Raw genomic sequence first — 18,639 nt, forward strand, 5'->3', positions numbered from 1 at the left:
AGCCTAACCTACAACATTAAACATGCAAAGTCATATTTGACAGCTGTTTGAGTTTGGGGGAATAGTTATGCGGACCCTGAAGACTTACGATGCATAGTCTACTGCAATTCCGGAGTGTAAACACAGTAAAAATAGCCAGCTATCACAGGGTTCCCTACGGTCCCGTTATATAATCAGCAGGGTTTGGATGGGTGACATCACGGGTAGTCCACTGGCCGCACAAACCCAATGTCCTTTACAACCTAGCGTAAATGAAAACCGATTGTGTAGTTACATTTAAACAACCGCAAGGCATGCAATACATTGTCTAGATGTTTTTAGAAACATCGAATGAATTTACTAGACTGTGGTTAATTGTTCATCGTGTCTTTTCCCATCTCAAAAACACTTCCGCGATGCAGAAATGTTGATAAAACTAGCTTTGACAACCCGTGTCAGTTCGAGTTCTAGAGACGGATAGAAAGGTATACACTTATGGTTCTGCGACTATTTAAAGTAGATCATAGTTCCAAAAATGGACTGTCAAAAGAAAGTGTTCTTTAAATGCAGCCGTTCCTATGCAGAGTGGCGCAGTTACTGCGAGTGGCGCGCTTGTCCGACACCCTGCTTGCCCGTGTACGTACTCCTTCCTCGGTTTCAATTTAGCGAAACCACCGCTCTCTTCTGTCGCACTTTAATATTACTTTGCATTTTCACTTACAAATGACAAGTGTACGAGAGTACACGTCAAACACCCGTGTATGCTTATGGCACAACAAAATTAGGTCAGAGTACGAAGTAAACATTTTCAAAGCCTTTGGAATAAACCAGCGCGTCTGCGCGACCCTGCCTAGTTCCAGCCATTTTCTAACCAGAGCTCAACAAGAAAAAGTAACAGCGTAAATGGAGTGGCAGTGGCCGGCAGTAACAGTTGAATAGGACAGACAATATGACTTACTGTACGGTGTAATGGGCTGGTGACTGTGCCTCTCCTTGTTGCCAGGGCTCCCCTGCTCTGCTCCTGCGCTGACGATGGAATCGTCTCTCCTCGTAATGATGTCTGCAGCGCCGAGCTAATAGCTCTATCGCTCTGTGCCCCCACCTCCGGAGAGAAAGGGAGGGAGATAGTGCGTGCGTGCGTGCCTGTGTGTGTGTATGAATGTGTAGTACAAATATGGAGCAGTTGGCAGGCTGAGGTGGCTGCCGTGTTCTGCACACTATGCAAAAGAAGTAGAAGCAAGCAGCCAACTCACAGGAATAAAACCCGAACAAAGTACAAACTCCAGCAAATCAATGTTTGTCCGTCGGTTCATTCACAATTCAGAGTATGCCTACACTGGGATTTACAGAGAAACTCAAATGAGAGATTCTGACTTAAAATTGCTGGTCCTGGAAACGTCCGATACATATCCTGATCCTGTCATGACAATGAGACATATAATATGGTTGTGTTTATATGCCACTTCATGGTTGTTTTAACCTTCCTTAATCCCTTTTAGTACATTTGGGCCTGGCCACAACTCTCCCACAAAGCTACTGAAGAGACAAACAGTCAGCTGACAGCAACACTGTTGAGTCTCAAGATGCACTTCCTGTTTCCCCCTTAACCATACAGTTACCAAAGTGTCTCATTTAGACCAACATCACGCAATGCATTTAACTGTAGTCCATATAAGAAGTTATTCCGGAAGTAGGACGAATGCTCTATTTAATCTAATTTCAAGGTAAACACCAGTTTACATTATTGCAGAGACTGAAACTATCCTGCAACTTATAATCACTTTTCTGTTGCTGGCCAAGACAAACCATGTTCTTGTTTGCTTGTGTTGTGCCATCCATACTGAGGAGTCGTACTAAAGGGGTACAGCTGACTGAGGTCAAGGTGTGAGAGCAAGATCTCAGAGCTAAACCCTTTGTTGTTTTGGAGTTGTCCTAGTTCTTTTCACCAGTCCAATCTCCTGGATATTTGGAGAAAAAATATTGACCAAATTCTGTCTAATCAGCCAATCCAATTTGTGGGACTTTAGTAGCAGACTTTAAAAACAGAAGTGCTCTTATGCTTCGTACTTGTACACAGAAAAACACTTAAAAATTGCTCTGAGAAGCCCTTTCAGATCAATGTAGGGTTCTTGTTTTAAGGAGGATATTCTATGGTAAAAATACATATCTATTAGGCTACTGGCTAATGAACTTCTTTAGGGTAACAGTCATTTAAGGTGAGGGGTATTTCAGGTTTGTTATCAGCATCCTTGCTTGGTTGTTTCTTACAGCACAAGGAGATAAAAGTGTCTGAATCTTCAGAAGTTTGCTGTGGATATTCCATGACTAATTCCTATAGTGAAAATAACACCTTAGATTCTGCTTTGAATTATGAAGGATTTGGCAAATAGTTTTAAATAGGTTAGCTACAGGAGACAAAGGCAATCTGATCACACCACACCAGGGAAGGTAACTAGATTGTAGTGAATGTTTGGCTCTCATGGGGTGCCTATATATCAAGACTTTCCCACCATGAAATAAACCAGTCAAGCGTTACAGAATTTTCAAATTGCACATGACATCACACTGCTCCAAAACACACAAGCCCATATTATTTTCAATTAATCCATCTAAAGTTCCTTACCTTACTGTAGCGCTCGGTTCATTTTCATTTTTGACGATAGTTAATTTGGCATTATACAAAATGTATACTCCTATCATTTTTCTCTTGTTTCATGTTCAATAAATCGGTTTCTCTTTAGAAGACTGTACGTTGGGCAAAATCTTAGAAGTTCTAGAATTTATCATGAAAGTTGACTGGTCAATTGAACATTGGGTTGTTAATGGAAAAAAACGATTGGTTTTGAGTTTCAAACGTGTCGAAATCCTAGGTACGCCTGCATGTGTACATCTTTTCCTGCACTACTTTCTTAGTAAAAGCACCTACAGTGACTGTGCTTTCATTGAACGGTGCAGCACGACAAGCATCAGCAGGCTTGTGCAAGTTCAAGAGCCAGAGTGACAGGAGATAGGAAGACTGCCCACTGTCATCTAGTCACTCAATAAGTGCTCCATTGTTTGGGGTTCTATTGTGGCATTGTCACATGGACAGAGACCGAGGAAACCTCCTCACGTAGGAGAGAGAGAGAGAGAGAGAGAGACGGAGGGAGGGAGGGAGGGAGGGAGGGAGAGAGACAGAGGGAAGAGAGAATGGGAGATAAAAAGGGAGAGCGAGAGAGAGATAGGCTAGTGTTACATTCCACATGTCTCAGTCCTTCCTGTTTGCATGGGTGCTTGAAAACGACGTGATATATCATTTCACCACACTATATCACCTGATACTTAGATGTGTGGTTGGCATGGAGAAGGGTCAGGAAGTTCGGCAGACATACGGAGGGGTAAGTAGAGTTTGTCCTCTGTAGTCAGGTGTGACAGGTAAGCATCTATTGGATAATGCTGTAAGCTTTGTGTGTGTGAGTGTGTGGTCAGGTGTGAGGAGAAACTCTCTATTGGAGAATGCAGTGTGATGGGAAAATTATTCAGCCAATCATCCCAGCCCGTATAATAATGTGGTAATAGGATACTATTTATTGCTCAGATACATCAAATAGGTCACCCTCCCTCCCCTGGGGGAATGAGATCATTGACTTGTTCTCGGTGAATATCAACTTTGCATTATAACTTCTTATATTCACGTTTCACATTTGTCTGTTTGTGGTAAGCATTCTCTTTCAAAGCAGACTGACATTTTGGATTCCCGGACAATTGAACTTACTGTGTCATAAAACGTATACATAAGTATGCTGACCATAAAACATTGCACACAACACACACCCATCAGATCCACGGACATGTGGATCTGTCAACCATTGCGTTATCCTTTGGAAAAATAAGTATTCGTTGGTGTAAACTGATGTCAATGTTGCATTTGTCATGCAGCGTAATAGTTGTATTCTTGGACAGAACATCCTGGGGATGTGGGCATTGCTTTTATTACCTACTACACCCCCCTGCTGGAGAAATCCTGTAATGTTCACAGCTTCAGAGCAACAGAACGCACAGCATCTTCTTACAAGGTTTTTACACAGGAAGTCCAAACTTCTTTCCTTATGGGTTTGCACTTGCCTTCTCCTATTTATTCAGGTTAGTGTTTCTTTGAGGAGGGCAGGAACAAAAGTTGCATTTAATGAGTATTCAAACAGTGCCTTATTTGGTCCAATGCAGTAGTAGCAAAGGAACCCCCCCACCCCCCCAAAAATGTAAAAGAAATTAAGCACAATCACCACCTATCTGTCGATTTAAACACATTCCAGATAGATTTGTGTTATTATGAAATGTCTTGTCGTTTTGTCTTTAGCAAAATACGAATGACGTTTGACCTATCACTGAGTCCAACTGTAAAATATCTCAGGGATAAGGACATCATTTTCTAGTTTGATTTCACTATAACTGTAACAGCACCTATTCCAACAATTGTATTTCTCTGCAAAACCCCAGGGAACAAAAGACCCATGACGAGAGTTCCTAATCCCTGTATGACGAGACGCCAATTGATCAACTCCTTTAGTACATCCAGATTTGTCTAATCTTGAGACGCCCAAGAAGAGAGAGTTACAAATCAGCTGTATCACATTCAATCCTAGCCTGCAGCTAGTGAGAGCACACACACACACACACAGACACACACATGATCACACATATGCCCTCAGAGAGAGAGAAGGTGACAGCAAATGCATTATGCATGACATCAGCAGATCAGAAGGGACTTCCATATTGCTGTGTGAAGAGGGGTGAAGGGACATGAAGCAGAGATCTAAAGGGGTCTCATTCATTTAGATTCGTTTCGCTTCAGTTCAAGTCTGTGTGTGTATGTGTGCATGTGTGTGTGTGTGTTTGTGTGTGTGTGTGCGAGTGTGTGTTTGAGTGTGACCGTGCAGAGGTCTGAAGTCGCTCTGAAGAGCCACAAAGTGCAAATGTGAACTTAAGGTACAGTTGAGAAAATGATTCTGTACTCTTATTTTGGTAAGTTTCGCTTATTAATGGCTTAGAGGGAAATGTAGCAGACTGTAGTGTGTCTGTGTGTGTGTGTGTGTGTGTGTATACACACTTGAAATCTTACCTGACCTTCAGTCTGGTCTGTCAGTGTGCTTGTCTGTGCTACAGGGCAACTCATCCAATCCATCCAGATTCAGCTTCATTATTGAACTGTGGAGGGAGCCTCCCAAGAGACACACACACACACACCATATACAGTACATTCGCCGCCGCGCACACGCAAGTACACACTCACACAGCAGATGTGACATCACAGTCAGGCAGTACATTGCCTTCTCTCTGACAGAAGGTCTTGTACGAGTCAGTTTTATAATAGATGAGGCTGACGGAAAGAGCCGGATAGAGGAGGAGGAGTCTCGCACGGTCTACAGAGGAGCTGCTCTCACGGTTTCTGTTCTGGACCGCGTCAGTCTAGAACGTGGATCAGGAGAGTGAGAGAGACAGACAGAGAGAGAGAGACAGAGGGAGGGAGAGAGAGAGAGAGACAGAGAGAGAGAGAGAGAGAGAGAGGATGATTGTGGTCACGAGTCACAGTGTTGACCTTCAGACAGTACCTCATTCCGTCACTCGCCCCTCCGTCCGTCACCGAGTGGGGCGAGGTGAGCGTTCACGTGCGTTTGAGGACCAGAGGGATGGGCAGAGACAGAGAAGAAGAAACAGCGTGTGCACAGTGTGTGTTTTTAGAGGCATGATGTTTGAGGTACAGCACGGTAGGTCAACACAGCCACAGAGGGGGAACAGGTGTCATATTTTACTGGAAGACACCTTGTTGGTGCATTATGAGCTTGACATTCCTTTTCACAAGCAAACCAGGTACTCTAAATCAAGTTTACCTGAAAATTTTCTTGTGGCTTGTGGGTGTGGACGTGTGCGTGTGTGTCAGAGAGGAGGACAGGGAAAAGAGAGAGAGAGAGAGATGAAGAGAGATAAAGAGACCTAAAGAGATAAAGAGACCTAAAGAGATAAAGATAATTGGATTGAGACGGAAGAGAAAAGAGATCTGGTCAAAAACATCTTTCTTCAGATTACAAAGGAGCAGCATGTCTCTTTTCAGAATGCAGAGTATAATAACCCCAGGCAGATTAGGAATACACCATGTTGTATGATACCTGTGAACATAAATCCGATAGAATTTAATTAGTTTACAGATTGTGTCAATAACAAATGTTTATATCTATTATCTCTCTCTCCCTCTCTCTCTATCGTGTATGTGTGTGTGTGTGTGTGTGTGTGTGTGTGTGCATGTGTGTGTGTGTGTGTGTGTGTGTGTATATGTGCGTGTGTATGTATTTCTCCAGGTTATCACCTGACTCTGATGAAACAGCTCTCTTACTTAATTGCCGGGAACTGAAGCTAACCAAAAGTTGCACAACACTTTAGTTAATCTTTAAAAAGCTTACACATACACACTCACGTACACATGCACACACGCACACAGAAAAAAATACACTATGATTTAACAACTGTGCAATGCGGGAGCTGCAGCTGTCACCAACAGTCTGCCCACAGAAACAGACTCACACACAGACACCCACACAAAAAGCTGAGTATACTGTAAATGTGTGCATGCTTTTATTTGCATGTCTGTATCTGCATCCATGAATCACAGCTCTGACAAACTAGCGGCCTCTTGCTAGGCTCAGTAGTAAAGCTAGTATACTGTAGTACTACGCACAGGCTATACTGTGTGTATTTTTTCGTCTGTGGTTTTTGTTTCTGGGTCAAGGGCTCTCCCTGTGGCTGGCGGCCAGTTGTTTTCCATGCCCCTCTTTCTATCTCTCTCTCTCTCTCTCTCTCTCTCTCTCTCTCTCTCTCTCTCTCTCTCTCTCTCTCTCTCTCTCTCTCTCTCTCTCTCTCTCTCTCTCTCTCTCTCTCTCTCTCTCACTCCTGTAATCCAGCCAAAATAAATCAGGCCTCTGCAGAAATCCCTCGCCAGCCCTCCGCTTCACCTCTCTCCCACACCAATCCGCTGATTCAATCTCCTGCTCACACACTGAAGGGTTTGTGATTCTGTGTGTCGGGGTGGGGGGGAGAGCCGGGGAGGGGGGGGGGGGGGGGGGAGTGGTGGTTGCAGCTGTACACGCGTGTGTGTAGGCATTTTGACAGGGCTCTAGTTAACTGTCATGTTCCAGACAGTGTCTCTTCCCATATGATGTGATTTATGGACTGTCAGAGCTGTCTCTCATTCTGTCTCTTTATCCCCCCTCTCTCTTTATCTCTGCCTTTCTGTCTTTGTACTCCTTTCCCTGTCCTCTCTGCCTTTCTGTCTTTGTATTCCTTTCCCTGTCCTCTCTGCCTTTCTGTCTTTGTATTCCTTTCCCTGTCCTCTCTGCCTTTCTGTCTTTGTATTCCTTTCCCTGTCCTCTCTGCCTCTCTGTCTTTGTATTCCTTTCCCTGTCCTCTCTGTCTTTCTTTCTCTCCCTCCCCCGTCCTCTTTGCATCTCTCTCTCTGTTGTTTTTGACCAGATCTCTTTTCTCTTCCGTCTCAATCCAATTATGTTTATCTCTTTAGGTGTCTTTAGGTCTCTCTCTCTCTCTCTCTCTCTCTCTCTCTCTCTCTCTCTCTCTCTCTCTCTCTCTCTCTCTCTCTCTCTCTCTCTCTCTCTCTCTCTATCTCTCTCCCTCTCTCTCTATCTCTCTCCCTCTCTCTCTCTCTCTCTCTCTCTCTCTCTCTCTCTCTCTCTCTCTCTCTCTCTCTGTCTCTGTCTCTCCCTCTCTCACTTTCCCTACAGACAGCAGAGGGCAGCACAAGTGTGTAGCAGTGATCCAGTTGACCATTAAACGAGTGACAGCTGAAATAAACACACACAAACACCCCCACACAAACACACATAAACACACACATACACACACAAACGAGTTATACTATGCATGCATGTACACCTACATAAATAATAGAGAGATGTCAATGTTGTTTTATGTTCGTATGAACCCTGTTGTACTGTACGAGCGTAAACACACTTAGCGTACACACTCAACAATGACAAAAGTAAGAACGAATGAACGAAAGAGGGAGCTTTGTTGCAGGTTGTTTGTATACAGTATCCCAGGTTTTGAGAGGAGATGACGTGTCAGGAGATAAGGCCCATAGATATATATAAACATTAGATGTCTCGTCCGCGTTGCAGGCCAAAGGAGTCGAACATCCGCACCTGGCGGCCATCTTGCTACAGTGAACTCGCTCACCCATAAGAGATGGGTGCTACATGTACTTTTTAAATAACCTTAATTTGCTAAATTTTCAATTGATTTTTTTACGGTTTGGTTTGGTCAGAGATGTAGCTATGCCACTATATACTTCTAATCTATATATTTTTTATTATATAATTATTCATAAGTATATAGTGGCATAGTTGGGGGCCAGGACCAGGACCAGGACCAGGACCAGGACCAGGACCAGGACCAGGACCAGGACCAGGACCAGGACCAGGACCAGGACCAGGACCAGGACCAGGGCCAGGGCCAGGGCCAGGGCCAGGGCTAAGGCCAGGACTCAAACCAGACCTTCTCTAAATCAGGGTCCCATGATGGCTCTGAGTCAAGATCCTCTGATGAACCATCTGATTTAAGTGCTGAGGAAATTCAGGTTCCTCATTTAAAGTAAGTAAATGAGGAACCTTATTCATCTAGACTACATTTGTAGGAGGGCAGAGGGGGGAATAAAGTTCAGCGGGAGAGCATATAACTGCAGATTAAAAGGTTGCAGGTTAAAATCCGCTAAAGTAATCGTTATCATTATGCACTGAGGTAATTACGTAACAGATTGTGTCTAAAGAAGGCTCTGCTCAAAGTTTGCATTTTCACTCACTGAGCCACGTTAGCAATGTAGCTTGTTCCCATGACTGTGTGTTCTCTGCAGTTCCCACTTTACAAGCAGAGGCCTCGATCACCTGCCTGTCAGGCTGGCTGCTCTCCGACAAGGATCCACTGTAGGTACCGTACCTGTAAGGGATCTGTGCACAGTAAGGGAATAGTACTATTTGGATTCCATTTCCTTCCTTTTCTATGTTCGTTTACTCTTGTCTGATTTAATGATCCCAATGAGCTGTTTCCAAAGATATAAACCAAAGCCACCTGGCACGCCAATGTAGTTTAAATAATTGAAAGAATTAATAGCAGTTGGATCCAGTCCAACTTGCTACATGTATCCATTGTTTATGAAAGCTTACCCCAGTAGCTACATGCATTATTTTATACTTTAAATACCAGTGTAAATACGGTATAAGGCGTACTTGATATCAAAATGCCCAAGGAAGAGGAAACATGGCAAACTTGGATGTAAACCAACATACCCCTCAAATGTGTACACATTTCCTCCTCTGATGAAGTGTTGCTTTGTGTTGTTTGATGTGATGTCTACCTCTGTAGATGATCCTGGCCAAACCCAGCCACAGGGATGTTCTGTGCACAGTGGGGCGCAGCCTGCTGGCCATGCAAGCCAAAGCGGCTAACAGGTGATTGCAGGATTGCATCCATCCACTTCATTCCGCTAGCCGGGCACAACAAAATCAGAGATTTCATCAGAGATGAAAACGCACCTCAAACCTGTCGTTTTTAGTAAACAAACGTTCTTGATGCTCCTGAGGCCAGTGTGTTGACGCCGTGCGTTGTTTATCGTGTCGCAGGACGAGGCGGAGTACAGCTGTCTGTTAGCGATCTGCCTCGACGGGGCAAACCAGGCCAGCATCGCACAGGAGCTGGAGGCCAATGGGGTGAGTCTCAACAGGACAAGAGAGACACTCTGTTGCACATTGTGAAAGTGTCCTGTGGTAGAAAGATACAAATGTCTCTGACTACAACCCAGACACTCTAATAAATCATTTGATCATTTCTGCTCCCCATTGATATGCCAATTCATGTCCAAGACGGTTATCTGAAACATCATATTCTCATGGCATTTACCATATTCAACTCTTGCAGATTCGGTACTTTAACTTCATAGACATCATGTACGAGTTGGTCATCCTGGGCATGCTGGAGGTGGATAGGAGGCAGCCAACCATCACAGTGAGTTCCCGAGCTCACACACACAAACCCACACACACTGCTGCCCTAAACCCACTTTTTTCCAGACCCGTCAGGTTTGACTCGGACTCTCCCTTCTCTCTCTTTCAGGTGGCTGGAGGCTTCATTTCACAGCTGTGTGGGCTGCTCCATGCTGTCCTTCCCAGTGGCACCGAGGAGACCCAGGACCAGGTCTCTCTCTCTCTTTTTCTCGTGGTTTTTCGGTTCCAGTCTCTCTTTCTCTATACCTCTGTCCTGCTTCTGTTACTTTAACTCCCCTTGCATCTCATCATCCTCCGTATTTGTTCATTTCCACGACACGATAGAAGAGTCTCACCCCCCGCCCCCTCGTGTTCTTCTCCCTCAGGAAATGCTCATTGCTCTCCTGGATGGCGTGTTCACCCTCCCTTTCCGGAGCTACAGCTCCAAGAACCAGCTGAGTTGCGTCGGCAGCTGGGAAACCACCTTCAGCTCATGATCAGCAGCCTGCACTAGGACCTGGACAACCCACAGTGTCTTCATTCTGACCAGGCCACCGCTACTCTGGTCCAGCTTTCTGCCCCTCTTCGACCTCTTCTTCTTCCCTCCAGCTCACCATCATTCCCTAGGCCGCCATCTTTGTATAATAAACGCAAATAAAAAATGTGCTTGCATAATTAATAGAGAACAACAAGCACTGCCACAGAACTTCATTGAACCCAGCCATAAAGTGCATCAACCCAGAAGACCATCTGTGATTGTGTACAAAAATAACAGTACACCGTTTCATAGTTAGTATAAAGCTACATTTTATTTGGTAGGTAAAGTTTTGAGGAAAACTGAAAAGTATGGACATTCAAATGATTAATGCTGGACGGACAGTGCACAGGTGGAGCAGCTTGTATGAAAGCATATACTTCCAAGGGTCACTTGCATTTTGTAATGTATTGTATTGTATGAGCAACTACCCAACAGTGCAACTGGTTAATGCTTTGTTCACTTAATAACTACTTCAATCAATGACAAGTTGTACATTGATGTAGACTGACCGGCATTATCTTTTGAAGGTGTGTAGGCTTAAAGCCTCTCAATCTGCCTTACCTGAATGTTGGAGGGACCAGAGATAGTCTTTAGCTGCCTGCACAATATGTATCAACGCATCTAACACAAGTACATCAATTGCATCGTTCAGTTTTGTCTCTGAATGGTAGTTCTTCACTGGAAAGATGCAGTTCAATGGGGCACCCAGTTCATTGCTGCAATAATCCACCTGAGATGGCAAATGACAACCATCAGCTGCATGTTTGAATCATTATTTGATAGAAGAATTAATATGCAACAAATGAAATACAATATTTGATTACAAAAATGGATGTATGTACATATGGGCTTCGGTTTCCACACTATATGGATTTGTATGTGTAATGTCCAGCCTAATTCAAAGCTACCTTTTACCTTGGTTTTAATTTCTGTGCTTGAGAAGATGTTTTTCAGGTCGCTTGCCACTTTTGGACAAGCCAGATCTGGCATTGTCAGGATCACAATTTGAGGAATGCCTGATATGAAATACACAAGATGAAAGAGATAGACAGTAGAGGTGGGAATCTTTTGGTACCTCGCGATTCAATTAAAATGATTCTTTGGGTCAGGATTTGATTAAAAATCGATTCAGTATTTCTTAGATTTTTAATAAAAAATAATACAAATGTAAAAAAAAATTTTTTACATTTGTGAATGGATGTGAATCGCTAGAAGACTGAATCGCGTTTCATATGTGAATCAACTTTTCCCCCCACCCCTAATGGACAGTATGGTAACATTTATTTTAACCCCGACCACCTGAATTTAACTCTGCCAATGTAAACTTGTTTATGGTAACACTGAAGGAGGATATTCTTACCAAGTTTGTTAGCTTGCTGTCTGATGTCTCTCATCTTTTGTGCTACAGTCTTTTGGAGAGTTATGTTGTTTGCAGACACAACGCACACCAGACAGTGAATCTTTTCATTCTTAGATGGGTGAGCATTATACCATTCACTTGTTGCGTCCAGGGGTTCCTTAGGGTCAAACTGGAAAAGGACAGCACATACCGGACTGAGCATTTTCTGTTGATAAACTATTTTTTGTTTTTATTTGACGCTAACCATAAAAAGTGGATTACTGTTGACCATATTCCATATTGTAATATTAAATGGGGTATTTTAGTGGTGTTGCCGGGAGAAATACATGAACTGTTACCTCATAACCCTCACGGATGTGTCCCTTGAGAGCATTAAGGATGTCATCACTGTGCATCCCTTTTGAAGCCATGGAATCTTCCATGCCCATGACATCATAGATCACAAAAGGCAAAGCTGAGCCTTTATATTCAATCCGGTGTCCCGAGTACTGCAAACAATTATTATTAGTTTTGGTGTTGAAACTATAACAATGTTCATGCTTATAATAATGTCTTCAATGATTGTGAATCATTTCTTACTGTTTGAGTGCAGCTGTGGTCAGTGTGAGCCTGGGCCAACACATTGACAGCAACATGATCAACAAAGACACTTTTGACTGAGTCGACAAAGCTGGACTTCCCTGCAGCGATTGGTCCATGTAGCATAATGTTAAAGTTGTCCACACCTATTGGCTCAATTTTTGTAAGTTTTGTTTTCATCGCATCTCTTTCTCTGTAGAGAGGACAGTAACATTGTCAACATCATGTGAACATTAAAATAACAACATTTACATTGTGCAGTATAAGCTACAGTAGCTACAACAACATTATTATTATCTAACATGACAATAAAGTGTCAATCATATTGTGGTTGATTGTGGAATAACTCAGACACAAACTCCTGTGAACACCCTTGAGTCACACAGATAAAAGTGACATTTCTGGGACTGTGAGACACATTTTGCCATTTTGGTGGGATAGCTGGTCTTTTATATTTCAGGAGGAGATGTTGTTGTCAGACAGGTTGTTTAATAGGATATAGTCTAAATGGACTACCTGTGTTGTCTTTCAGTAAAGGTTTAACAACAAATCCTAACAATTCATCAATCTCTTCCCAATTTACTCACTTCCAGTCTGGACCTTGTCTCCACACTGTGTGACATAAAAATAGTATGTTAGTCCTGCAAAACCACATTGTCAACAACCCTTTTACTGTAAAAACAGAAAATGAGTTTCTGGGTATAAAATATAAAGACTGATCCTGTCATAGTTGTACAGTCTAACCCTTATGCACCAATAAAAACCAAGTGCAACTGTATTCAGTAGCAACTGAACTCTAAAGATTTAGACACATCTTACCTGAATTACCCATTTTATTCTTCTCTGTGAAAAAAAATTGAAAAGGTGAATCTATTATTTTATGATCACTTATGATCTCTTTCAACAGTACAATATAATTTACAATGGCACTTATATACCATGTACCGTTAGTGTAGGCCTACATAAAGTTCAAATTACAATCATTAACAGCACACAAATGTAATTCTCCACTTTCAATAATCCACAAACATTTAAGTTTCTTTTTTTCCGTTTTTTCAAGGTGAGTCTTGGGTCAGATGACTGAGTGGTTAGGGGATTGGGCTATAAATAAGGAGCTTGCTAGTTCGATTCTGGTCGTGCAAAATGACGACCAGAATCAAAGACATATCCAAAGTTAGAAGTGCTTTTTAAAGAGAAAATAAGTGAGTCACCGTGTCTGTCTGCCTCTAAACCAAGACGGTTATGGTTGTAATTCTGCTAGGAATCAACTGCGTTTGTAACTTTCACCTTCATGATATTGTTCCTTTCACTTTCATTTACAGTCAATGGGATACAGAGCAAATCATCACATTTACGCTAGAATTATGTATATTGAAAAATCCACTCAACGGTTTGTTTTCAAAACTGTTAGCCACTGTGATAAATGGTTCCACTGATATAAGTCAGATTTTGAAGTAAGAACGAACGTTTCTACGAACGCGTCTCGCAAATATCGTTACACGTCTAAATATGGTGTTCTGTTGGTTTGTAAAGTATGAATGTTTATATCATCAAACCAGAATATACAATAGTTTGCAAGCCAAAGTTAGAAGTGCTTTCAAAGAGGAAAATATGATAATTACCTTATATGTGCGCCTCCACCCCAGAATGAAGGTTATGGTTGTGTACTAAATTCTGTCAAACAATTTATGCGTTTGTCAGTTTCACTTTCATGATACTTATACTTTCACTTTACTTTCAAGTAAATGGGATATAGAGTGAATCATCACATTTGCTACAATTATGTATATTGAAAAATCCACTCAACAGTTTGTCATCAAAAAACTGTTAAACTGTTAATAATTTAATATATGCCATTAGTCTTACATGAAGTACCTACATGTACACTAGCTCATGTTCTGATGGAAGGGTTTTGTTTGTTTTAGTGTAGGACATCACTTGTGCAATGTGCTTTTCTACAGTAAGGAAGAGTTGGCCAACACCAGCTCAGCCTGCCCTGCCTGCCTGTCATTCCCTGTCCTTCCATTCCCCATAAATACCCTTTCAAGCCTCAACCTTGTCCCATGTTTGGTGTCATGCAATTGGGCCAACTAGCATAACTCTGCCAAAACTGTTATTTTTCTTTCCCTTATGGAACATTCCGGTCTTCTCTCCCATGCATCCCTCTATAATCCAGTTTCCGTCTTCATCCCCCTCCCCTAACCACCGCCTCCTCTGCCTCATCCCTCCAGAAGGTGCTCTGTGGTGTCCTGGGCCTGGCAGAGACTTTCCACAAACAACAGGTGCTTTCACAACACCTTGGGTTGGTTGCAAACCGCGGGGTTCCCCGGCAAAACAACAAAGTGTTCTAAAGAGAACCCTGTGGTTCATGTTGAGGATGTTTTCGCTCCTAAGAACTACAGCGGGTAGATTGAGGAGTTGTTGTTTTTTTAAGTAGGTCAATGTCTTCCTCACATTCCCACCTATGTTCGGGGCTTGTTTTTGTTGCAAAGAGACACCTCCTAATTGGTTCAGCAGGGGTTTGAAACAGCATGCGAGGCTTTGTGTGAGCGCACGTGGGTGTGCTAGCGTTTGTAGAATGCAAATGCAGAGCATCCAAGACTACAGACAGACGACACGCACAGACACATGCTTACAAAGCCACTGTCACACACGTGCAGAGTCACAATGTCATTCTGTGTGTGTGTGTGTGTGTAGGTGTGTGTGGGGTCGCTCCTCTCTTTCTCTCTCATTCTCTCCCTCTCAGCTTGTGTCACTGATAGTATTATGAGTCAGCGTGTGACAGCCCATGCAGAGGCAGCGCATTCTGTTACTACTACTTGGGATGGGGGTTTTTTTGTGTTCATTGGTCAGAAAGACTCTCAAGGGGGGGTGATAAGTTGAACATTCTGGAGAGCTGCAGAGTGGTGGTGAATGAAATCAAATCAGAGCGTGTTGTCTATGTCTTACAAACCTACGCTGGGGAACCCGGAATGTTTCCCTGACTCACCGTGTCTTTTCCAACATGGATGAGGTTGACAAGACTGCAATTGAAGAACGGTGTGTGGGTGTGTGTGGGTGTGTGCGCATGTGAATGTGTGTGTGTGTGTGTTCAGCACTAGTAGAGAGATTGCTCTTCTCAGTGCTCTTGTATAATAACACAGGGCTTTTGATGAGACTCAATGAATTTTAATCAAGTTCTGCAGGGTGTTTCATAGCCCCAAGTCCCGCTGGGACGAGATCACAAAGAATTTTTAAGTGCAATCTCCCTCTCTCTCTATCTATCTTTCTTTTTCTCTCTCTCTCACTCTCCATTTCTCTGTAACTCACTTAGTCTCTCTCTCTCTATATATATTTTTTTCTCTGTCTCCTTCTCTCTGGGTTCTGTATCCTCACCAGTTTTCTCTTCCTCTCTGTCCCCCCTCTCCCCAATGTTTTTTTGTCTCCTTCATTTCTCTCCCCAGCTCTCTTCTCTCTGGCTTGTCTCTCTCTCTCTCTCTCCTTCTCTCTCTCTCTCTCTCTCTCTCTCTCTCTCTCTCTCTCTCTCTCTCTCTCTCTCTCTCTCTCTCTCTCTCTCCCTCTCTCTGCGAGAATGGCATTATATCCACTCTGGGCGTAATAATCGCTAAGCCTCTTTCAGTTCTGTGGAGGACAACAACTTTCTCTCCCCAACACAAAGTGAATTGCTACTGAGCGTCACTTCACTGCAGCAAAGCTGCTGAATCTATTCCAATTGGCCGTGGTTTGTTTACTTAGCGCCTACCCATTCAATAGGTGCATAATACATATTTCACAGAAGTTACAGTAACTTGGCTAAGTGCCCTAAGGGTTGAAACATGAAATAAACTTGTGTATTTCTGTTGTTTATCAAGTTGTTCAAACGAATGACTTGTCTTCTTGCATAAGTCCATGTTACAAGAGTATCTAACATAAACTGTTACTGTAAAGTAATTCAAATGTTGCAATTTAAGAGTGAGTTGATATTGTCCTTGTCACCCTCCCGGTGTCCTTGTCCTGGATCAGACGTTCCAGCTGTATGAAAATCCCCGGAAAAGCTTATTCAGAAGAAGAGAATAGAGGAGAAAATAATTAAGAAAAGTCGGACAAAGCAAAACTGCATAGCATCTGGAGGAGGGGTGAAAGAGTTGAAGGACAGAGAGATGGTTTGAGTGGTATTGTCACTGGTTGGTAGCAGTCTGAAAGGAGAAAGAGAGAGAGAGACAGACAGAGACAGACAGAGACAGTGGGACAGACAGACAGAGAGAGAGAGAGACAGAGAGAGAGAGACAGAGAGAGAGAGAGGGGGGGGGGGGGGGGGGAGGAGAGATACAGTAGTGAGTGAATGGGATGAATGAGGAAAAAAGGACAAAAGGGAGATTTAGCATGCGCCTACCAGTGTGAGAGGGAGAGTGCGCACGAGGAAAAGAGAGAGAGAGAGAGAGAGAGTCAGAGAGACATACATTCTTTGAATGTCAGCCTGTGATTTGTGGGGCATTGGCTTCATTTCTGTGCTTAGAGTGAGAAGGATGGTAAGAGACTGGCAATTATTACTAATGCATAAGGATTAATGGAAGCTATATTAAGGGTGTGTTACAGCGGAGAGAAGGTTGCAGAAAGAACAGGATGTGTCTGTCGGAAAAGTGTCACTGAGAGAGTTCCACGAATAGTCCTTTTGGCTTTGGACATTGTTCAAAATGAATGTATAATGCATGAGTAGGAATGAGGTGACAAAACGTGCTTCGACCAAGGATCGAATGGTGCTGTTGTTTCCTGTTTCAAAAGTGTTCCCCTGCGGATTTGCAGAAAGTTTGTGTTTGTTTTAAGGTCGAATTGTGGGGATCAGCGCAAATTGAAAGTTCTGCATGTCTAAACACAACTCACCTGGCTCCATTTCCCTGCCTCCAGTGGAAGTGAACACACATTGAGACGTCACTGATTCAAGGCCTCACCTTGTGTGTGCTTACATTGAGTCAGAGCAGGTTGAGGACAGCACTGCCGTATCTGTGGAGAGAGGAAGCTATGGTCGTACTGTCGTGTAAACCACAGACTGTTCCTTGTCACCAACCACGGTACACCTCTAGCTCTTGATGATCTATACAATGTGATGTTGTATAGATATGCAAGCATCTGTTCAATGTGAACTTATACGAGTACAAGAAGCTACTTTAAATTGTCAAGAAGCATCCTAAGATTACCATAGAAACAGCTCACAGTTGGTTTCTTCCTGCCTGTGTCTTCCCATAGACACACACACGTAAAGTTGTTCGCCAAACCATCTTAAAAACATCACCTTGTAGCCAGTAAACTGATAGAAATAGGATGACCTATCCCAATTGAAAGGAAAGAAATTTGCACACACAATAATAACAAATACTTTATTAAATAATGCATCACTCTTGCCTTTTTCATGCGGTGTAATACAGTATGATAATAAATAATATGATTCATTGAATATGAAAATTCTGACATTGGTAATCTTTTCCCGCTCTTTTCTCTTCTGCAACCTTCACACAGGGCTGGGAAACGCACCCCTCCCAGTCGATCCCGGTCTCCTGAGTACGGATTACTGATACCACTCTCCTGTTCTCCCTCTGCCACTTACTACCACTAATTAAACTGTTCATTCACACTCTGTCCTGTGTGAGGTTTTGTTTGCTGCTTGCCACCGCACCAAACCTGCTGGTACTCTGCAAGTGTCTTAAAATAACATAAAAGGTTTTTTCCAGTTCAGCAGAATTACAGCCCTTAAACACACACCTACATGGTGTGTGTTCGTGTCAGAGTGAGTGTTAGTCACACGTGGGAAAATGCAGAAAAGGAAGGAAGCCAGGCAGGCAGACACAGCGACAAGACAGCAAAGACAGACAATGTAGCATGACTCTTTATTAGTCAGACCAGGCTGTAACTTAACCCGTGTGTTATCTTCGGGTCATTGTGACCCTTCAGTCATTGTGACCCCCCCACGTGTTGCGACAACTTTACCTCATACAAAAATAAAGTGAAGCGTTTTCTTTTAACCGTCAGGCTGTCTCACACCCCCCACAGCGCAAAGGTTAAGAAAATGCTTTTTGTTTTTGTATTGGGTAAAGTTGTCGCAGCACAACAATGGGTCGTTGTGAACCTCGGGTCATTGTGACCCGAAGGCAGCACAAGGGTTAAGAGCACTGGCAACACTCTCATCGTCA

The 18,639-nt window shown here is 43.1% G+C and overlaps 1 protein-coding gene across 1 annotated transcript; it reads right to left on the minus strand.

Moving 5' to 3' along the window:
- Positions 1–10,780: 10,780 nt before the first annotated feature.
- LOC124467550 (interferon-induced protein 44-like) lies at positions 10,781–14,199 on the minus strand. The gene is made up of 8 exons (XM_047019857.1): positions 14,098–14,199; positions 13,295–13,318; positions 13,063–13,087; positions 12,476–12,668; positions 12,235–12,384; positions 11,897–12,065; positions 11,452–11,552; positions 10,781–11,266 (listed from the first exon to the last, which is right to left on the minus strand). The coding sequence occupies exons 2-8, from the start codon at positions 13,305–13,307 to the stop codon at positions 11,084–11,086; spliced, it is 834 nt and encodes a 277-aa protein (XP_046875813.1). The 5' UTR covers positions 13,308–13,318; positions 14,098–14,199; the 3' UTR covers positions 10,781–11,083.
- Between the last annotated feature and the right edge of the window lie 4,440 nt (positions 14,200–18,639).

Source organism: Hypomesus transpacificus, chromosome 4, assembly GCF_021917145.1.
Source record: "Hypomesus transpacificus isolate Combined female chromosome 4, fHypTra1, whole genome shotgun sequence".
Lineage (NCBI taxonomy): Eukaryota > Metazoa > Chordata > Actinopteri > Osmeriformes > Osmeridae > Hypomesus > Hypomesus transpacificus.